Genomic DNA, 20,264 nt, shown 5'->3' on the forward strand with positions numbered 1-20,264 from the left:
ATGTTTCTGTAGCAGAGTATTGGAACTTGCCATCAAATGCTTGGTCAGATACTTTATCTTGTGTACTGTAATTATTTTTTCTAACTTTAGACAGTATTTTACACAGACAGTGTTTTAATTAAACACTGATGAGAGGTTTGGCTTAATTTAGTAAATGCACAAAAAAGCTTTTTGAAAAACATGTTTATATTCCTCCAAAAAGGGATAAAAAGTGTATTGGCACTGATACTGACCAATTACCAAAGCCTATTAAAAAGGAATGAAATGAAGGCAGGATCATTTTGGTTTAGTGAATTGGCCTGCCTGTATTTGTCTGGCACTGTTAGCACCTTTTCCCCTTTTCTTTCTCTCAAACCCCTTTCTAATGGTCCCACTCTCCTCTACCCTCTGTCACTTTTTTGGGGTTGGAGTTGGGGTTGGGGGGTGGGGGAGGGGGATTTACTGAGATTGGCCCAAACTTGGTGCTTTGGTGAGATCGCACCCCAGCAGGTTTGAGCTGAGGCCACTTCTGCATCCTGTCCAACTTCCCCATTTCTCCCCACCACCTCCACCACCCATAGCTGTCAATCACCCCGCAACAACAATGAACGCCAACCTTTCGCTTGCAAGGACCTCATCAGAAACCAACAACGAACCAAACGCCCAATTTGAGCCATTTCTTCCAAGGAGTGAACTGATAGACTCCACACTGGTCACACTTTCAAACGCAACCGAGACACAGTGGGCGAGAATTGCTGAAAAGCAAATATTGTCGACTTCTGCCGACTTCAAACAGCAGTCAGATGGCAGAGACTACCTAGGCAGTAAAGAAGCTGCATTACACACAACACAAGAGAAAGGGCCTAAAGAACTCTTGGTGATTTCTTTCATGTTTGTCTTTACAGGGAACCCAGAGCATTCATTTCTCTTCTTCTATGCAAAGCAAAGTAAACATGGCACTCTCTGCAGGCTCATGAAATTGAACAGTTCTGAGCATAACGGCCAGTCCTTTCTTTCCTGTGTTTTAGAATAAGATGTGTTAGCTCTACCGCAGCTTCGGCAAATTCTACATTTTTTAAAAAATGCTTCAAAAAGGAATTTGCATTTCATTCATGATACATATTTCATGCTAAATCTGTCACCATTCATGTGTCATTCCAGTAAACTCTTTTCAAACTGAACTTTTTGTTCACACATGTACAGGTCTGTAAATCAGTGCGCACACACACACACACATGCAAACACCAACACACAAACTTAATGGGAAAGAAAACTTAACCCAGTGAAGTTGTATTTCAGTCTCCACAACAGCCCGGTGATGCTCTCTTGCGGTCTTATTGGACTATCAGTGCTCAGGGGTCATGGGCCTGGCCAGTCAAGATAAAACAAACCCTGATGAAATGAACCATGTGGGAGCAGAGAGGGCTGCTCTCTACTGATGGAAGAAACCCAGTCACTCTGAGAGGTGAGACTGTAACAGTGTCGTATTGACCTGAGTGACCCGGCTCACTGCTTGAACTCCACCGCACTCTGTTTAGAGAGGAGAGAACACTCACTGATGTCTGTTTGGCGGCAAAAACAAATAATAATAGTAGCTAAGCTATTTTGTACAGTTTAATATTAATTGTACAGATATGTCTAAATCCTATTCTAATGCAGATTTTAAATATTATATTTTAGCAATTACATTAAAAAAAAAAATCTAATGAAATTTCATTGCAAGTGTAGCTTTTTCTGCTTTTCCACTAATTTTTAGAAGGAAATATTGCAAATTAAAGTCTGTTAAATTATTGTGACAACTAGAGCTACCAGTTACTTCGCAAATATTCACACACAAAACATATGTTAAGCTTATATGTGAAAAATGGTATAGATGCATTGAAACTTTACTACAAAATGCCACTGTATTACCCAAATTATCAAAGTACAATGGTATGATCATATTGTCTTATTTTGGGCTGATATACTCCTTTACCTTTGCACTTGTTCTGATACTGATACCAGTATTGGAAATGCCCCAGATACTACCTAAAATGCTGGATTTGGAAGGGGCAAGTATGCTAGTCTATGCACCTATACCACCTAAATTATCAATAAACTTGAAAGTAGTTTTTACAGAAATCAATTTGTTCTGTGAGCAGTGAAAAAGAACCGTTTTTCTGTTTGACTTTTTCATGTTTTTTCTCATGTGTTTCATCATTTCTAGCTATATGTTTTTATATGTTCTTATGGACATAAAATAATTTTATTGTGGTTGTTATCATATATTATATGTCTTTCTACCCAGTATGAATATGAATTTAGGACATTGCGGTAAAAGAGCTTAATGCTCAGCCAATTTTCCCTGAATAAATAATGGTTGATGATGATGATGATTTCTGGTAAATAGTTTACCATTAGCCGTGAGCTGAATGTCTGCATTATTTACAGTGTTTTACACTAAAGTCAAACCAGTAAAAAAAAACAACATGTACATTATGCAAGGCTTTAGTTTGAGGGTTAGAAGTAAACAGCTGTATTTTTTTTTAATGCAATGGTATCGTAACCGGAACGAGTTATTGGCTGACATACAAGTTCAGGTATTGGAACAAGTATTGAAAAAGGCAAACATGATATCAGAACATCTATATTTACTTTATAATAGGGCTGGGGGATATGTAGAAAATTATTATCACAATATTTTTGCTACAGTATTATAGGGTTGACTGTTGGTACTTTCACAAAATATTTACACAATGACATTTATGATAGATAATTATCAGTAATGTGGATATAATGACTAAGTAGGTAAAGGCAAATAATAGAACAGCTAGAACAGTCTGTTAAGGTCATAAAATTAAATCACATTACTGTAATGAACCCTCAAAACCAGGAAAACACTCACAATATTACAATATCCAGAATCTAAAATGATTTCTTACATCAATATAATACTGATTTATTTCCCAGCCCTGCTTTATTCTTTCTCAGTGTACCTAACTGTGTTTTGCTGTTCAACTTTTTCCTTCTTACTATGAGTGACAGGGTCCTGCATACACTCTGCCAACATGGAATCAGTTTTTGTTACATGAAAAATTTTGTGTTTGTGCTTTTGTCTTTGTTTTTTACACTAATTTGAAGTTGACTCGGTGGGAAAAAGGTGACATCACACACCAATCAGAATTTCGCAATATTTGAATTAAAATCTGGTGACAGTTGTGGGGCTGTTTGCTTACAGTATGTTGCCAGGCCACTATCAATCAAATCAGCTGACTCTAACTATTTCGAAGATGTTTTTTTTCTGAACTTTAACTCTGATTTTTGCTCATTTTGAAATGAACACATACTATGTTAAACAGAAATAAAATTTCAAAATATTTGAAACCAAGCCTTAAGTAAAGTATCTGAATACTTCTACCATCACTCAACCTCATATCAGCAGCAGAGCACATGACTGAGCACATCTATATATAAATATCTATATCAGTGTAACAGCATCTTAAAAGCTCTTATGAATGATTGATTTAGAGATTGATAATCTAACTGATAGGCGTTTTTATGCAGTCATGAAAAAATAACTACCTGCACCTCTCCTGTCTCCAGCAGAGACATTTTAAATATTCAGACAGACTCCGACAAAGTTGGAGACTGACAAAAAATAAGAGCACTTTTCAATATTCCGCACCATTTGATTGAGCCGATGACACAAATCGTTATTTACCACTTTCACATCAGACACTTGCACTGTCTCGCTATCATTGAGCTGGTCAATATACATCACTTCCACCCAAAGGATTACACCTCTTATCTGAAATGATATTCAATAAAGTATGACCGCAGAAATACAGAGTGGAGTGTTCTTGCTTGGATCTGGCTTACGCTGCGAAAAAAAAAGAAAAGAAAAAAAAAACACTTTATTGGAATTAAGATCCAAGTCAAGATTACCTGAGGAAACAGCAGTTAGATTTCTGTTCCAGTGCCACGTCCTACACTTTATTCTCCACTGCTTGGGGACTAGACCACAGTGTACTGTTCCCTACAAGCCATGGGGGTGTAATAGGATGCCTTTATGAAATATATAGAGACTCCCAGGCACCTTCCACAGATCATAGCATGGGCTAGGACGTTTGGTGAGCAGGAGGTTTTGTGTGTGTGTGAGGCAGTGTGTGAGACTAATACAGCCTTGTTGAAATGCCCGGAAATTCCAAAAAGTCAGCGAGGCAACAGCAAAACTTTCCCCAGGTTCCCTCTCTGATGCTCCACGGCCGTAATATCATCAAGGTGCATGGGATGATACCACTCACTCATTTGTGCTGCCTAATTAGCTGCTGCAACTTCCCTCCCCGCTGCTGTGCCATCCATTCAGAGCTCCTAGCAAAGCGACCGTCATTAGCTACAGTGGGATGAAGTTAACTCCACGGCTGCCAGTGTGTAACCGAATGTGGTCTGGAACAGTAGCAAGGTGGTTTCTCCTTAAACAAAGTCGTCTTTTTTGAGTTTAAACCCGACAGCTGTCATCAGATTTTCCCCTATATGTGTTGTATATAAAGTGGGTTTGTGGGATTTTCACCCAAATACTGAAATAACCCTGTCGTTATACATTCTCTTTTCATTTTCTGTGTTTTATTTTCCCCTGACATCAAATCCCACACACACGCAGCACCCCCCCCCCCCACAACCCACCTCCCCGCTCCAGCCCCTGCACTGTATAGCTTTTCTTTTCTTGTCGGGAATTTGATAAAGCCCTTAGCGAGTGTGGTTAGAGCACTTGGGCTGAGGATCTGATGAGAAGTGTGGGGTCTGTCACACACAAACACACACTGTAAGTACATTCTAATTAGCTGATGTATGCAGGACCTCATCCACGTTGGAGGGGTATCAAAAAGCAATCAACGCCCCATCCCTGATGAGCTCAGAGAGACACAGAGATCCACATTGTCTATGGAAAGATGATGCGTGTGCTGGGCCCTCCGTTCAGCTTTCCAAACCACCATAATGCCATGCAATCACAAGACATTATGCACAGATCAGAACCCCAAAGCCACAGGATAGAGGAAAAAAAAAAGTAAAAGGGAATATTGAGTTCATAATTCAAAAGCCTGATTATGATGGTCGCTCTTGTGAAAAGCTGCTGTGGAGAGCCAGAAGTGGGAGAATTGGCCTGCGAGTGCCACAAAAATATGGTTATAAATGCAGAGGAGAAAACGTGTTTAAAAAGCTGTCATGATCAAGAGCAATACAGCTCAGATAGCAGAAATCAGCAGAGTTAAGATGACAACTCGTTGCCATGGAAAACTGAAAAAATTAAGTCGGCACTGACTGTATGAGGAGAATTTATGAAAGTGATTCTTCTCAGTGGAAGGGGAATCAAATAGAAATACAATATCAACCACAGCAGAAGTCCACGTTATCAGCATGAAATGGCAGAAAAAAAATATCCTAAACATACGATCTAGGATTTTGTCACCCATTCATAATCTAATTTGACCTGAGGCCATACAGCCGATTCGTTCCAGTAAAGACCATAGGTGTTTTAGCTGCAGGCTCCAAAGGAGAGAGGCATGTGTGTCACACAAAGACCATCGGTTAGCGACGTACCGAAAGGGACTCTGTATCACCATCTTATCTTCAAAGGACTGGGCAGGGGCTCAGGGGAGCTGTGCCACCGTCTCGCCTCCACACAGACACACACAGAGGGGGGATTTGGACCTGCAAGCAGGAACCAGAGATCTCTCGGCCGGCACCCAGGCCTGGACCCTCCTCCAACTCGCCTGCGGAGAACAGGCAGGGTTCCTGCACACGCGGCACGACATCAGTGAGCTGAGCGCCCCCCCCCCGCTCCTCCCCTCCCCTCCACCACCATCCTCCTCCTCCCCTGCAAACCCCCTCCGCCGACTGCCTGCCCATTGCTTCCTGGCCTCAGCTTGACGGAGGGGATGGGATCTGAACTCAACTTAGACACAGAGTTTCCACATTTCACAGATGGCTGGGAGAGGCTTTGCATGGAGGTGAGGAAACAGAGAGAGAGAAAAGGGGAGAGAAAGAGAGAGAGAGAGGGAGCCTCATCGCCGCCGCCGAAGCGGGGACGATTTCACACCGCGGCAGTGTGCGCTAAAGCAGGCCGCCGTTAATCCACTCACTGAGGGGAAGGCCTGGAGCTATTCCGCCGCCCGACCGCCATCTCCCTCCACAAAGCCATAAATGGTGCATTATACAACTGGGCTTCAGAGACACTGCTGATATGCTGATAGGTGGCGGACAAAGACCAAAGCAACCACAGGAGCAGAGCCACATGCAGGACTGAGGGGGCCTTAGTGCAGAAGCAGAACAGCACACATGTACTCAGGCATGATCTCTCAAACGCTGCACTTGCTGAGGTGTGGACTGTTAGAGTGCTATATCTGCGCTTTTGATCGGGGGTTAGTTCAACCTCCGGATTCGGCCTCGAGACAGAGATGGACATGCACTAACACTTCTTCTGCTCTCCAACAAAAATAGCTTCTTTTTTTTTCTCCCTCTCCTCTCTCTTTTTCTCCCAACTGTGAATTCATATCTGTAAAGTTACCAAAAGTCTTGAAGATGAGTCTTTGAACTTATGAAAGGCAATCATTTTGAATGAAAGGAGACAGGAAATATATAAACATGGGGGAATTTAAATAAATTGCCACAAAGAAAATCACGGAGAGGGCAGTGAATTATGTAACGATAAGACAGCCACCAGCCTAAGCCACAAAATGAGATGTTTTACATGAAACGAACAGCGGTCTAGATTAGAGAGCCATCCTGTTTAGACATGAAGCCAATTGGGTTGATATCACATGTAGAGCAAATTTGAAAGATAAGTGGGAACTATGAGAATTGTTATAATCCAACTGTAACAAAAAGCTGAAGTATATTGGCTTTTCCCCCCAGAAGCACTGCATGATAAACATCTCTGATGAAAGAAGTTCATTACTTGTGCGCCGTGTAATGTAACATGCAGTATTATGAGTCAACCTACAGCGAGGCAGTCTCTAAATGAAGCCTCAAGCATTTAATGGACATCATTAGGTGAAAACATATAAGAGATAATTATGGTAATTACAAATCCCTTTTATTCGCCCTGAGTCTTTGACAAGAAGGTTGTCATATCAGCCACTTCAAACAAACAAAGAGTTGTTGTCTCTTCCTCTAAATGATGTCCGGTTCCATTTGGATGGGGATTGTCTTCGGATTATCCTTTTTTTATTGTTTGGTTAGTGGCTCTGAATGGAGGCTACATTTCTTTCAGTGAAAAAACTTGATTAAAACAAGTGATTTACAATGGCAGACTTTGACTTGCATTTGCATAGGCACTTCATTACAAGTGAGACCTTGATCTTGAAAGCAGCCCCATACAAAGCTAATGGACATGTCTGTTCAAGATGGACCCTCAGTGCAACCTTCTATTTAATATCACAGGCATCACAACGGGCACCCAAGGCCTGTTTCATTAAATTTCAGCTCCATAACAATAGTGAAAGGAACAAAATGACAAACACTGGCAATATTACGGCTTGCTCTGACCCCAAAAAAGATCTTCCAAGAGTTTGTTTTGGTTAAAGCAGCTCTCACATTGCCACATGGGGTCAAACCTGGAGCACGCCTTGTCACTTCATCTTAGTGATACACGATCTAAGCAGCGAGCGCAGATGAAATGTTGTATGGAACATCTTTATGGAGAGACTGAGAGGCGATCGTGAAAGACTTGGGTGTTTATTTACAATATGCATCCAATCATCCTTTGTCACAGTTCCATGTTTTCCGAAACCACAGAGAGACACTCGCTGGAGATTCCATTTTTGGCCTCTTTGCTACACAAACTCATAATATGGTGCCGTCTTATCAGATCCTGCTTACAATAACAGATTCACTCCGAGTCAAAGCTGTTGTTTAACTTATTCAATCCCATGGGAAAATTCAGTTCAAACAAGTCAGGAGACATCTGCCAGTCCACAGCAGCTGATGATGTCAACGGGTCCCGAGCTCGTACCAGATTCCTCCAGCACTTTCAATCATTTCTTGCGAGATTACTGCAATAGGATATTACTGTACAAACTATGACCATGTGTCCTGCTGCCACAAAGCTTAGCAACATATTACAGTTTGTCAAAGCAAGCTATTGCCAGGGAGAGATAGATACAGAGAGGAGGAGAGAAGCCATTGACCTTTGTGTCCTTCATATTTGCCTAGCTTCCCCTCAACCCCAATCTGAAGAGTGAAATCATCTGATCCCAAACTAACTGTCAACTGGCTTGTGATGGTGGCAAAGCCAGCAGACATCAATCAATCAGATTTTCTCCTCGTCTATCAGAGGAGGCTTTTTTTCCCCTGTTTTGCCCGGGCTTATCATCTGACCCAGTTGTTATCCTGTTTCTGAAGCTTAAAAAACTTGATTATGGTCAAATGTATGTCTCGGAGATTCACAGGCACATTCCAGGCGGCACCAGAAGGGAAGAAAATATCATTTTTTTCCTCTACAAAAATGAATGCACAGTGTAATGATTGTAGTTTTTTTTCTTCTAAAATGAGGCTCTTAATTCCACACTCATGCTGGAAATAAGGAGTTTGAGCCACTTATCTTTGGTTTTCAGGAATGCATGATTGCGTGAACCTAAGATAAAGATCCAATCTGATATCATAAGACAAAAAGGCATTTTAGTTGGCAACAGCGCTTGCTCAATGTCAACAGTTTTTAGTAATTACTAGATAAGCATTCTCTGAAATACACAGAGAAAAGAAAATTGGCTGATTCTGAAATAATAGCGGCTGCATTTCTCTCCGGATGTTTACTCTGTCACTTTCACAAAGCCTGGCTTTGAAATAATAAGAAGCAGGAGACATGTACTTTGCATCGCGTCACTCCTTTCGTCACTGTCCAATATCGCATGCACTCATGTCTAATCTGATTTGCATAATTTACAGTAAATATAATCGATCATCATCAAAAGCGTTCCGATTGGAGAGCGACTCCATTATGGCTATTTCTGTAGCGCAGCTCACTGCTAATCACATGCAGGCAGATATGGCCTCTGATCACATGATGTGTAAGCTGTGCTGTCAACAGCTTTACCCAGCTTTGCAATGGTGCAAATCAAAACACAGCCTCTTTAAAGTATTAACATATTTTGAAGTTTGTTTTATATTTTCAGCATATTTGACATAAATTGTTTATCTATTTACAAAGCTTTGTCATTAGTGATTTTCCACCGAGGCCTTAAGATGCTGCGTGTTTTGTGCCGTTCGTCTGGCAGAAAATGCTGATGTACAAATTGAACTGAAAAGCTTGTTACTTAATCCTCTGTTGCCACCTATCCCTTAACTATAGAGCCGGCTTCATTTCATCCCAATGCAAAGTTCTGCATCGTGCTGCCCTCCCCCTCCACCACAAATACATCCTCAGTAATTCCTGCCAAGCCAGAGATTTACACTGAACAGCTATTAGGGCGTCACTTTCTGGTGTGCCAGCTACTATCCTGCCCTGGAAATGGTGCTCCCCAAATTATCCCCTTTCATTATCACTTAGGAAAAAAAAACATGCATTTTCTAATAATTGAAGCAATTCATGTGAAGTCAAACTCAATGCTAGGCCAATAATTTTACTGTATATTGCTGACAACATATTGTGACAATGCCTGCTGCAAAACGTGACTCATATTTCCAAGGAGTCCCTTTCCTTTCACTCGTCCAAGATTCAGTCAAAGCCCTAATATCAATTCTGACATATTCCATGAAAATGTTTTGATTAACTGTGGCTAATTAAATTGAAATAAACAAAAAGAATCTTAATACACACATAAAAGTTGTTTACATCCCTGCAGTGGAAGACTGACAGACTTTATTTCTTGAATATGGCAGAGGCAAGTTCCTGTTGCAGGCGCAGAGCTGTTTCTCTTCTGGGCTATGGAGATGTCAAAGCATCACACAAATGTGATGAACCCAATATCCATATCCATGATACATCAGAACCTCGGCATGGCACAAAAATAACTGCAATACCTCAGGAGCAACCTCAGAAATCCCCTTAATTGAGCAATATCTTCATTCCTGATCCATGTGCATCACCAAGGTGAAAAGGGACTGTGCAAGTTAAATGAAAGAAGAATTCATGATGTGTGGCGGCCTCTCTTACTCACCCTGGCTATTTCCCCTCTTGGCAGGGGCCAAATAGAGAATGTTAAATGAGGCAATTGTGTCCCGGAGGCAAAAAGAGGAAGAAAAAAAAAAAAAAGCACGCAGTACCCCTGCTCTCTGCTCCAACCCTGAGGAGCATTCTACAGCAAGATGAGGTACATCCAAGCACCCGGGCCTGCTGCCACCCAAATAGCTCTGACCAGACCGAACTTCCCATGAGAAGAGGCACTCTTATACACATACATACTCATGCTCATTAGTCAAAGTCCTAATCAAGCTGCTGTTATGTAGTGAAATGTAAAAAAAAAAAAATGTGCAGGTTGAAAAAGAACATGCAATGCAAAAATATTGACAAAAAAATAAGCATTGCTGAATTTAAACTAAATCTCAATATGGCCAGACAAAAAAAAAAAGAATGGCTTTTTGTCATGTGCAGTCCTGGAAAGTAACTTTTTAAAGTAACATTTTCTCAAGTACTATACTTAAGCATAATTTTGAGGTAACTGTACTTTTGTTGGGTGTAAAATGAATGCTCCTTTACATTTTAGTTTACTAGATTTAAGAGGGAAATATTTTACAGTAGGGATGTTTCCAAAGACTAATTTCTCAAATGTTTAAACAAAAGTTTAAACTCAGTCTAGCAGACTTAATTGAAGTAAAAAATAAAATAAAATAAAAACACTCAGAAAACAGTCTAAATTAAGGACAATGTAATCTCTGAGGGTATATATAGTCCTAAAAATATTGTGTATATTATAAGAGCAATTTGAAAAGTTTCCATCAAAACGTTTGCTGTGTTGTGTTTGTTGTTTCTACCAACCACTTGCTATTAGTAATGCTTTAAGGTGCTATTCTCTGGGATTTTGTGTCATGATACTCCTTTGAGTCATAGTGCTTAGAAATTTCTAAAAAGAATCCAATCAAATCAAATTTTCCATTAACCAAGTCATGTTTTAAATGTTGCTAAAATGTAAGGCACTTTGCACCATGCATTATGAACATTGCAAATTATCCTACAGATCATGACAACTCACTGAATAAAAGTAAACAAATTAAATTTTGTATAAAAAAATTACAAAAAACAACATACTTTTTAGGGAAAAAAATCTTAGGAAATGTGCCTGATTATTTCAACCACATAAAATAATAATACATATGTTTTCTGTTGCCAGCAGGAGAGGGTAACAGCGTTTACTGGACTAGTCGCAATAATTGCACACATTCCTACTCAACATTCTACTCTACAGATTTAGTTACTAATTACTTTCCATAATTTTCTTCTACAAACAAAACATGTGATCATCTTCAGGAAAACTGAAGTGAAAACACCACCATGACCATAAACAACATTAAAATGCTTAAAGATGAATCCATGATCAAAACTGTTGGCAGTTAATTCTCTGTTGATAGACTTATCATTTCAGATCAACACAACTTTGCTTCCTCCCAATATCCCGAGCCCCATAATAAACAGTGAGTGCCAGGATGTACTGTAGGCTGAGGCCTGTGGAAATACCAGGATGTAGAGTGCGATCTGTTAACATTCTGTGTCGGTGGCTGCAGGAAACTGATCTCCCCTGCAGTCCCACACTGTCAGCTATACAGACATACTCCACGGTGACACCTCTGATAATCAAAGCTTTGTCTGGGTCTTAAAAGGACGTACTTGAACAACAGCGAGACCAGAGGCCCTCTTTGCTGTAATGGCCTTTGGACATCAATATTTAAATCTTACATCTCTGTTGTGATTAGAATGCTGCCTTTCTGTTTTTTTTTCCCTCTCACCCCTCTCTCTCCTGAAACAACAAGGTGGGGGTGAAAAAAGGCTTAAATCAATGATCTTTGAGTCTAAACTAGATTCCTAAGCAGTTTGCCACTCTCAGCAGCAAGATAAGATAAACTCTCTTTGACCTAAGAGATGAAGTTGCCATGACGATCAGGGAGTCCACTTTCTCTATTGATATTTTGCTGATGTAACAACAAATGGAACTAGATCCTGCACCTGATAATGGTGATTAATTAATACCAATATTGATCTCTACAAGCAAGAGACAAGGCTATTAACTTAAAGCAGGCTGAAAGTCAATTGTTACCTGGGGGCTCAATGGGCATCATTGATATCAAATCTAAATAAACAGAGAGGAATACGTTGAGGGACTGGAGCACAAAATCTAAAAGAAAATACACAACAGTAAAAGCATTTTGTTTTTGCACATATTTCTAACATTTTGCTCACATTGGTGGCAGCTACAGTGCCTGAATTAAAACACAATGGTGACAGCTTGGACCGGCGGTTATTGGAATAATAGCAGTGGAATTCAGGAAAGAGGAAGATAAAGAGGAAACCGCATGAGGAAGTGACCTCCACCTTTGCAGCAACCCTGCCCACATTTCACACTGCTGTCCAGGCACTGCAGGCTACAGCGACAGAGAGGGCAGGATTAGGCACCGTCAGTCCTTCGCCTGCCAACCCCAGCTCATCCAACACATCACACAGCACTGTTTTCAACAAAGGAAACAGCAGCTGCTATACATTCCTCTCCCTATAGCTGCAGAGCCCGTGACATAAGCAGTAATAGCAGCGTTGTAAATACTTTCTCAATGCGAGAAACATTGTACTTTAGACACAATAGAGGGAAAAAAAAACATTACAAGAAGATGACATTCATCTGCATTGTTGTTTTGTGTCAAAAGTGAGGAGGCAATTGGGGATCCTTCAGCTAAGACGAGGCAACAGCACAAGCTGTTATTGGCAGGGAACAGATGTTTGAGGGAAAGTTGGCATTCAACAACCATTCTTCTTCTGACAGAAATCAACAAGAGAAACACAAGAGACATGTCGTGATTGTCACCCAATGAAAGAGAAACCCTTAAATATACAGGGAGGCTGGCATGCAAACATTTTTTGATTTCACACCCCCAAAACATCTGACTGCCGGAGTTGCCAGCATTTGTGGGCCAAGGGTTAAACACAGCATATACGACTTCCACAGCATCACATCAGCACGCTTTCCTTATATAAGAAAGCTAAGTTGTTGTAAAAAGAAAAAAAATGGACGAGAAGCCTGTTCCCGGAAAGAGACAGAAGAAAAAAACAAAACATCAAGCTAACAGCTCCGATCCCTCTGCTATAAAACACATAACCACATGCTCGACGCACATACTGTACATGCGCCGATGTATACACAAGCAAACACACACACAAATTCAGATACTGGATGTTGGCAGTCAATTCAGTAAACACTCCCCTTATCCCTTACTACTGTAATCTGCCTCTGATAAATGCCCCTCAAAGATAGAAATGTCACCTGATATGGTAAACAGTATGCTGACGTTACATAAAGTGGCCTTATGCTAAGGAGTTGGAGAGATTAACTGTAGAGCGGAGATGGAAAAAAATGGTCCCGACGATAAAAAACAGACTTTTAGCTTGAGAAGAGGAGCATGTTTGGCTGTTGTTCAGATGCAAACTGACAAGCCGAGAAAAGCAAGAGCTAATTATAATAATCCAAAGGTTGCATGTACATTAGATTCAGTTTAAGGGCTCTTGGTGATCAGTATAAACAATTACAAATAAACATCCCCAAAAAGTTGGCATCATATTCCTTAAAAAGCCCTGAACATGAATTTGGGGAATAATGCATCTAAAAAAATGGGATAGGGAAAGCAATATTTACTAAAGCATCACCAGTTAAAACACAAAGTATTATGGGTAAAAATAAAAACAAAATAACAAAAAAGCATTAGAGGGCTGCTTTTTTTACAGTAATTTACTGTAAACTGCAGTGGAGCAGCTTTACAGATGTTAGATCACTATCACACGAGCAGATTAAGCATTTGGACAGTATGACATAGTGGTAAGCTCTGGGGACCTGTGCACTTGCCGCTCGGGTGCTATACAAACTTACAGTAAAAGAGCAGTATAATCACTACAGTATGGTGCCCGATTCTGGTTGGACAATGTCGAGTAAAAAGGAAGCAACATGAATTCTCAGACGGTCCATGCGGTGAAGACAACAGTAAAGGGAGGAACACTAAGTCAGTTTAATAAGCACATTTGACATTAGATGTCCGCCCATGGCCTCAGAGGGCCGCTTCAATATGTTCCCATAAACACTGGCGGAGGCACGCTCCCCTACATCATCCAGATTCCCCTTTACGCCGCGAAACTTTGGGGGGCAATTTTACAGAAAAATTACTCTGAGGGGCCTGGTTTCAATTCAGCCTGTTCATATCTTTCCTTCCTATTAAGCATCAAAATGTTCTCCTCTCAGTACGAATAGAGGTATGGACACCACCAGCAGCCGGGGAGAGAGGCGAGGCGGGGGGAGGGGGGAGGAAAGGAGCGAGGGAGGGAGAAGAGAGGATAGAGGGAGCTTGGTGGAATTCACACATCATATTACAGCAGCTAATCGCAATCCGCAGAGCATCAGCGATATTTTCATCATTCCTGTCAAATTCTACTGACCCGCCTTGGAACGGCTAACAATCTGGGCAATTTATTGGCATATTGGCACGGGGTGATAAGGCTAAAAACAACAGCAGCTAGCAGCTGGCCCTGCGAGATGAGCTGATAACATTGATATGTGCTCCCACACAAAACACCTCCACCGCTATCTCCTTTTTCTATCAAACTCTTATTACAATAAAAGTGTATGGGTTTTTTTCATTTTCTTGGAAAAGCAACAAGGGGAGGGGGATACAGAAAGGGGGCTCACAAATATATATTTATATATATGTGTATAAAAAAAATCAGATGTAACGTTTCACAGAAAAAAAACAAGGGGGGAAAATACATAATTTATCACTGTATTATCGGGATATCCAGGCAGCCTAATCAAGGAGCACTGAGTGACTATTTTTTGCCTTATCATCCAAAGTGGTGGAAACGGAGAAGGAATTATCAGCCAGCTGCAGATTGCTGGGCTGGAATTTTAATGGTAATAATCGGGTTTCTGATGGTATATCTTCTCTGCTTATCTTTCCCATTATCTGGCCTTATCTCCCCAGTCATCGGAGCAAATTAATGGTGCTCTTTCAGCATCGCCTTTTTATCACCGCTCAGAGAGCACCCAAGGGGAAAGAATAAGCAAAATATTAAAATACTGCATAAATCACAATTTTAGATAACGGTCCAATGTATGCAGGAGGAGGGGGTGGGGGTGGGGGGCTGCGCCCAACAACCTTTTTGTCCTTTAGAATGACTGTCTGTGCTGACTTTCTGTGCACTGCCTCCTCTGCCTTTTTTTCCCAGAGTTCCCGGGGTAGGAGAGAGGATCTAGGGCTCCTCGTGACCTTTCTGTTTCTAACTAGAGCTTGATTACACAGCAGCACACTGGCTCGGCATTAACAAGATCTTACACATGACATACTAATTCACACAAGGCCAGGTCACAAAGACGTAACGCAAACATTAAGACTTCCTTCGCTCGGCGTCAAAATTTGGATGCAACGATGAGATTGGTCCAGAGATGAGTGGGCCTATCACGTCACACGTTGTCGTGTTTCTTTGTTGATTGTAAGTGGTTGCAGTGTTTGTGGTGGATGCCAGCAAAAACACGGATACAAAATCAAAGATAGTTAAAACAAAAGGATGTTGCTGCAAAATATTTTTTGGGATGCAGAGTTTATGTCACCTAAACTGTACCAAAGTGTTTGAAAAATTTTGTGCAAAAATATTTATTCAAAAAGGCATTTTTAAAAATATCCCTTTCCCCATCTTTTTAAAAATAAGTGTTAAACTGTTTAATTTAAATTACTTAATCATTTAAAATGTTGAATATGTTTTATAAAAAAAATAAATGAACAGTACAATATTAAAAAATACTAATAAATACAAATTCTCTTTACATAAAGAAGCCAAAAAAATCCAAACAAGACTACCACAAAAACTTTTTAAAAATATGTACGACCCATATTCAAGAGGTGAAACAATAATAATTACGTGTAAAACAAAACGTGACAATATACAAAACTCTCTTGTCGCAGAAACTGTCTCACACTAATTTAATAAAAAAGCTCTTGTATACCAACATGAACATGTCCTCATGAATTCATGCATAAGAGCTCACACACACATGCAAACACACACACCCACACATGGACACAAACGCACACACACACACACACACAATCAAATGGTTTGCTTTAGTTCTGAAATCGCCATAATATATTGAAACAGAAAAAAGAGATCAGTGGAAGAACTTTAATGTTTGATATTTTGACCCCAAAGTGACCACAGTCTGTTTTTAGTCTGTTACAGCAGCTAACAGCCCACAGTGGACAAAGTGAGCACACACACTGTACACACACACACACACACACACACACTAACATCAGTTGGATTTCAGATGTGAAAGTGTATGTATGTCCATGTGCTTGTGTATGTGTGGGTGTGTGTGATTACAAATCCCCACATATTCAGGAATGATTTATAGGCTCTTAAAAATCAATAAATTGAAGAAAAGTGGCTTAAAACCTTTTATAAAAATTATATCTATTATTACTAAAATTCAACAGTGTGACTATGACCCACTTTTGAAATAATGTAGACCATGAGGTCATACTGTATTAATAATTTTGAGCATTTAAAACAAATAATATCCCTTCTATTTTAATTTAAATTTTCACCTAAATTTAAAAATAAAATATGTGTAAACTGATGCTGAGAGAGGTCAACACATTCCCCAGAGCAACTGTACACTCCAGTTAAAATTAAAATGAAAACATAACTTGCTACACTTTTGCTCTTTTACTTCCATAACAAGTATAAACACTGCTAATCAATATTTACACCATGTATGGGCCATAATGTAAAGTTTCAAAAAAGTGTGTGTGCACGTATTTATGCACACACACTTGCAAGTGAGTGTGTAAGTGTAAAAGGGGGGAAAAACGAAGAGTGTGTGAAGGAGTGTGTGTGACACGTGTGTGTCTATGTGCTCCAAATAAAAACATTTAACAGCAATATAATTCCTAGACAAATCGGCCTTTTTAAAGCAATCTCACACTACACGTTCAGGATCTATTAGAGGCCTGTAACGCCGAATTACCGGCGATTAATTGGCATAAAAAGCTTTTAGTGTGCACACCAAAGTGATGCACCGTCTGATACACAATTTTGGACGAAAACTGGAATAGTCACATCAAACAAGCAACAAAATAACTTCGTTTCGCTACAACTTGGCAGCGGTGGTGAAACTTTTCAGCCAGCAGCACCGTGGGATTTGGACTGTAAATCATCTCTTCAAAAACACAACATAGGCTGAGTGCGGAGGGAGACTGGAGCGTATGGACCGTGACAGGCAACACATGAGTGACGATAGTTGAGCGCTGCTGATTCAGCTTCAGTGTGGTCACTATTATTACAATATTCTGCAAACTCTAATAAGCTCGGAGACGCGCTGTAGCGGCGAGACAACATTAAAAAGAAAGGGGAGAGGAAAAAAACCAAAAAACTTACGTTTGATCTGCCTGGGGTTGCTCTGCTTCCTTCGGGACATGCCTGCTGTGCGGCTGGTCAGTGAATCCAGGTGTAGTACTGACAGATCGATAGGTTCTGGTTCATCCAAGCAGCCGGTTTGGGTTTTTGTCTGATGGAAATTGAGAAAGAAAAAGAAAGAAGGGGGGCACCGGTACTTTTTACGCACAAGTCTATCGTTCCGTCTGTCTTTCCTTTATCTTTCTCGTTTCTCTGGCTCTGGCTCTGGCTTTCTCTCTCTCTCTCTCACTCACACACACACACACACATACGCCAATACACACCCTCCCTCTCTCTCCCTCTCTCTCTCTCACTCTTTCTCAGCACCGTTCTCCGTGATGAGGGCTGCGCTTCGCCGCGATCCGCACCACGGACTGACTGGGGAGGTGAAAGCGTTTCGCGCTTTTGTTTGAAGATAAGGTTTGTTCCTCCCCGGGTACCGTAGCCGCAGCTTGGTGAACTTCACTTGATCCACAATTAGTTTAACTTCCAATTATTAATTAGCGTCGCCCTTAATTAGCACCCGCGTTTTGGGGTAAATAGAAACGGAGATGGAGGCGAACTGAGCTCCAGCCGGGCATCATCAGGACGCATCACAAGCACTATGTAAACAAAAAATAATAATTTGCCACCCTGTTATCTTAGGTAAAGATTTTCTGGCACCTTTATATCTTAAATGATACATTTGAAATCAGTTTGTTGATATAAAATGATCTTAAACATTAATTTACCAGCTAACTTTTATATCAATTATGCAAAAAAGAAAAAGAGGTTAAGGGGAGAACTGTCCACTATTGCACCAGGGTTTAATAATTTGATACAGCATCCTATCACCTGCAAATCTGAACCTATATTGGTTAAACACACCAGGATTAGCTCAGTTGCAGCTTTGCCACAATCCTCCATAATGCACTCTGAGTTGATCTGGATTGTGATGCCATGACCTCAAATGACTTGACCTCCTGACCTCTTGAAAACTGGAACAAGTAACCGGCAGTTTAGATTTTTTTTTCAAACACAAATCTACAATTTAAAAATATTAGACAGTTTATTAAAGCCCTAAAATGTGTCCAACCTTTTACTGTAAAATATACTGAAATAACCGCAGTGGATTTCCAGCGAGAGACTCTTAAAGCGTTGTTTATTTATCAATATTTGATAAACTGTCAATCAGAGTATTTTTCTTGCCTACAATTAGTCTGTCTATGGACAGGAAAAATATTCAGAATATTTAAAGAGAGCGAGCGACACAGAGAGAGGAAACGAGAGCCTTCAAATCATTCAGATTTTGACTGCCATGTTCTGAATAGTTGCCCAAACTGGAAATCACTCTCTTCAATTAGCCAGTTGGACTGCCAAGGAAGACAAGCAAGTGGCCTGTGAAATTATCTTGTAACCCAATTCCACAACTTTGGAATGGAGTCTGAAACTACAGAATAATTTATGTGGCAGACGGGTCAGCGGTGGTTCACCTTGAGGAGAGCATCTGTCTTGCGAGCCTCCTTGGTTTGTCTCTTCCTGCATGTTTTCCCTCCTTGTCCTCTGTTGGCTTAAGTTTGTCTTTTTTTCCCTTTCTTTTTTACACACAGATTTGGTCATGATCCAAACACAGTGATGTCATGGGATAGTGGTAGTCATAGGCAGTGAATCATTTCAGTATCTCAGCTTTGTCACACTGTACACACTCCAAGAGTTTCTGCTAAAAAAATGAGAACATGATGATAACCTTTAAAGCAAATAAAAAATTTAAATAGTTAAAGAACTCGGGATAAACATGAGAAATTAAAAAAATTTAAATTGAAGATTTTTTTCTGTCATACAAATTTAACACACGATTAAAAACTCCAAAAACCATATGTAATATCAAATTGCAACTTATTAAAAATGTTAAAATAAAGCCATCCCACACTCTCCCTAAAATTACCACGCTAAACATCCATAAATAGCGTTAACTGGCCATATTAGGAACCCAGCACCAAAATCAATAATGATTTGTGGTAAGAGCAACAACATAGTGAGAGGAGAGTCAAATTGCCAGCTGAAGATTAATTTAACGCCACTCCTAAATCCTCTGAGACTGGAGCGTGGTTCTTCTCTGCTGTTCCCGAGCCCCAGTGGCTTGTTTGAAGCCGTCTTTGATTGACAGGTACAAATCTGCGAGAGGAAGAGAAAGCTTTTTTTTCCTCTGCTCAGACCAGATGGTTGTGATAATTAACATGATACTGTTTCCATCGCAAGGGAAATCACTGACACAAGGTTGGTCATATTAATAGGTTAAGGTATACTGTATGCTGTGGAGATGCTGCGCAGTGCACCCACATAATCTGATTATAGGGCTAAAGGTTGATTTAACGTGCTAAATCATTTGATTAGAACTGCCAAGTCACATTTGGGGAGTGCCATTCAGTGTTGGGGCAGTGGAGGTGGGCTGTCTGGTGGCTTCATCATGCTGTTCTTAAAGAAAAGACGCTCCAGAACAAAAGGTGTTTCTACATCTCATTGGTATGCCCAAACTGTCTTCTGACTGAGGACACGTCAACATGTCTGTGTCTCATTCAGAGCCCAAAAAAATATTTTTGCGAGAGTGACATGTCGATACTAAATAATAGATAAAGTTTTGGCAACTGATGTGATTATTTATTGACAGCTCTGTCACAAGCTATGTCAGATTTCT

The 20,264-nt window shown here is 40.4% G+C and overlaps 1 protein-coding gene across 1 annotated transcript in view; it reads right to left on the reverse strand.

Annotated features, from left to right (window-relative positions):
* The window catches only part of zfpm2a (zinc finger protein, FOG family member 2a), a 143,042-nt gene extending 125,224 nt beyond the window's left edge, over positions 1-17,818 (reverse strand). Inside the window, exon 1 of the mRNA XM_042490344.1 lies at positions 17,573-17,818. Coding sequence (XP_042346278.1) covers positions 17,573-17,612 — 40 coding nt within the window. The 5' untranslated portion in view covers positions 17,613-17,818. The remainder of the gene's footprint in view (positions 1-17,572) is intronic.
* Between the last annotated feature and the right edge of the window lie 2,446 nt (positions 17,819-20,264).

The sequence above is a fragment of the Plectropomus leopardus genome, chromosome 7, assembly GCF_008729295.1.
Source record: "Plectropomus leopardus isolate mb chromosome 7, YSFRI_Pleo_2.0, whole genome shotgun sequence".
Taxonomy (NCBI): Eukaryota; Metazoa; Chordata; class Actinopteri; order Perciformes; family Serranidae; genus Plectropomus; species Plectropomus leopardus.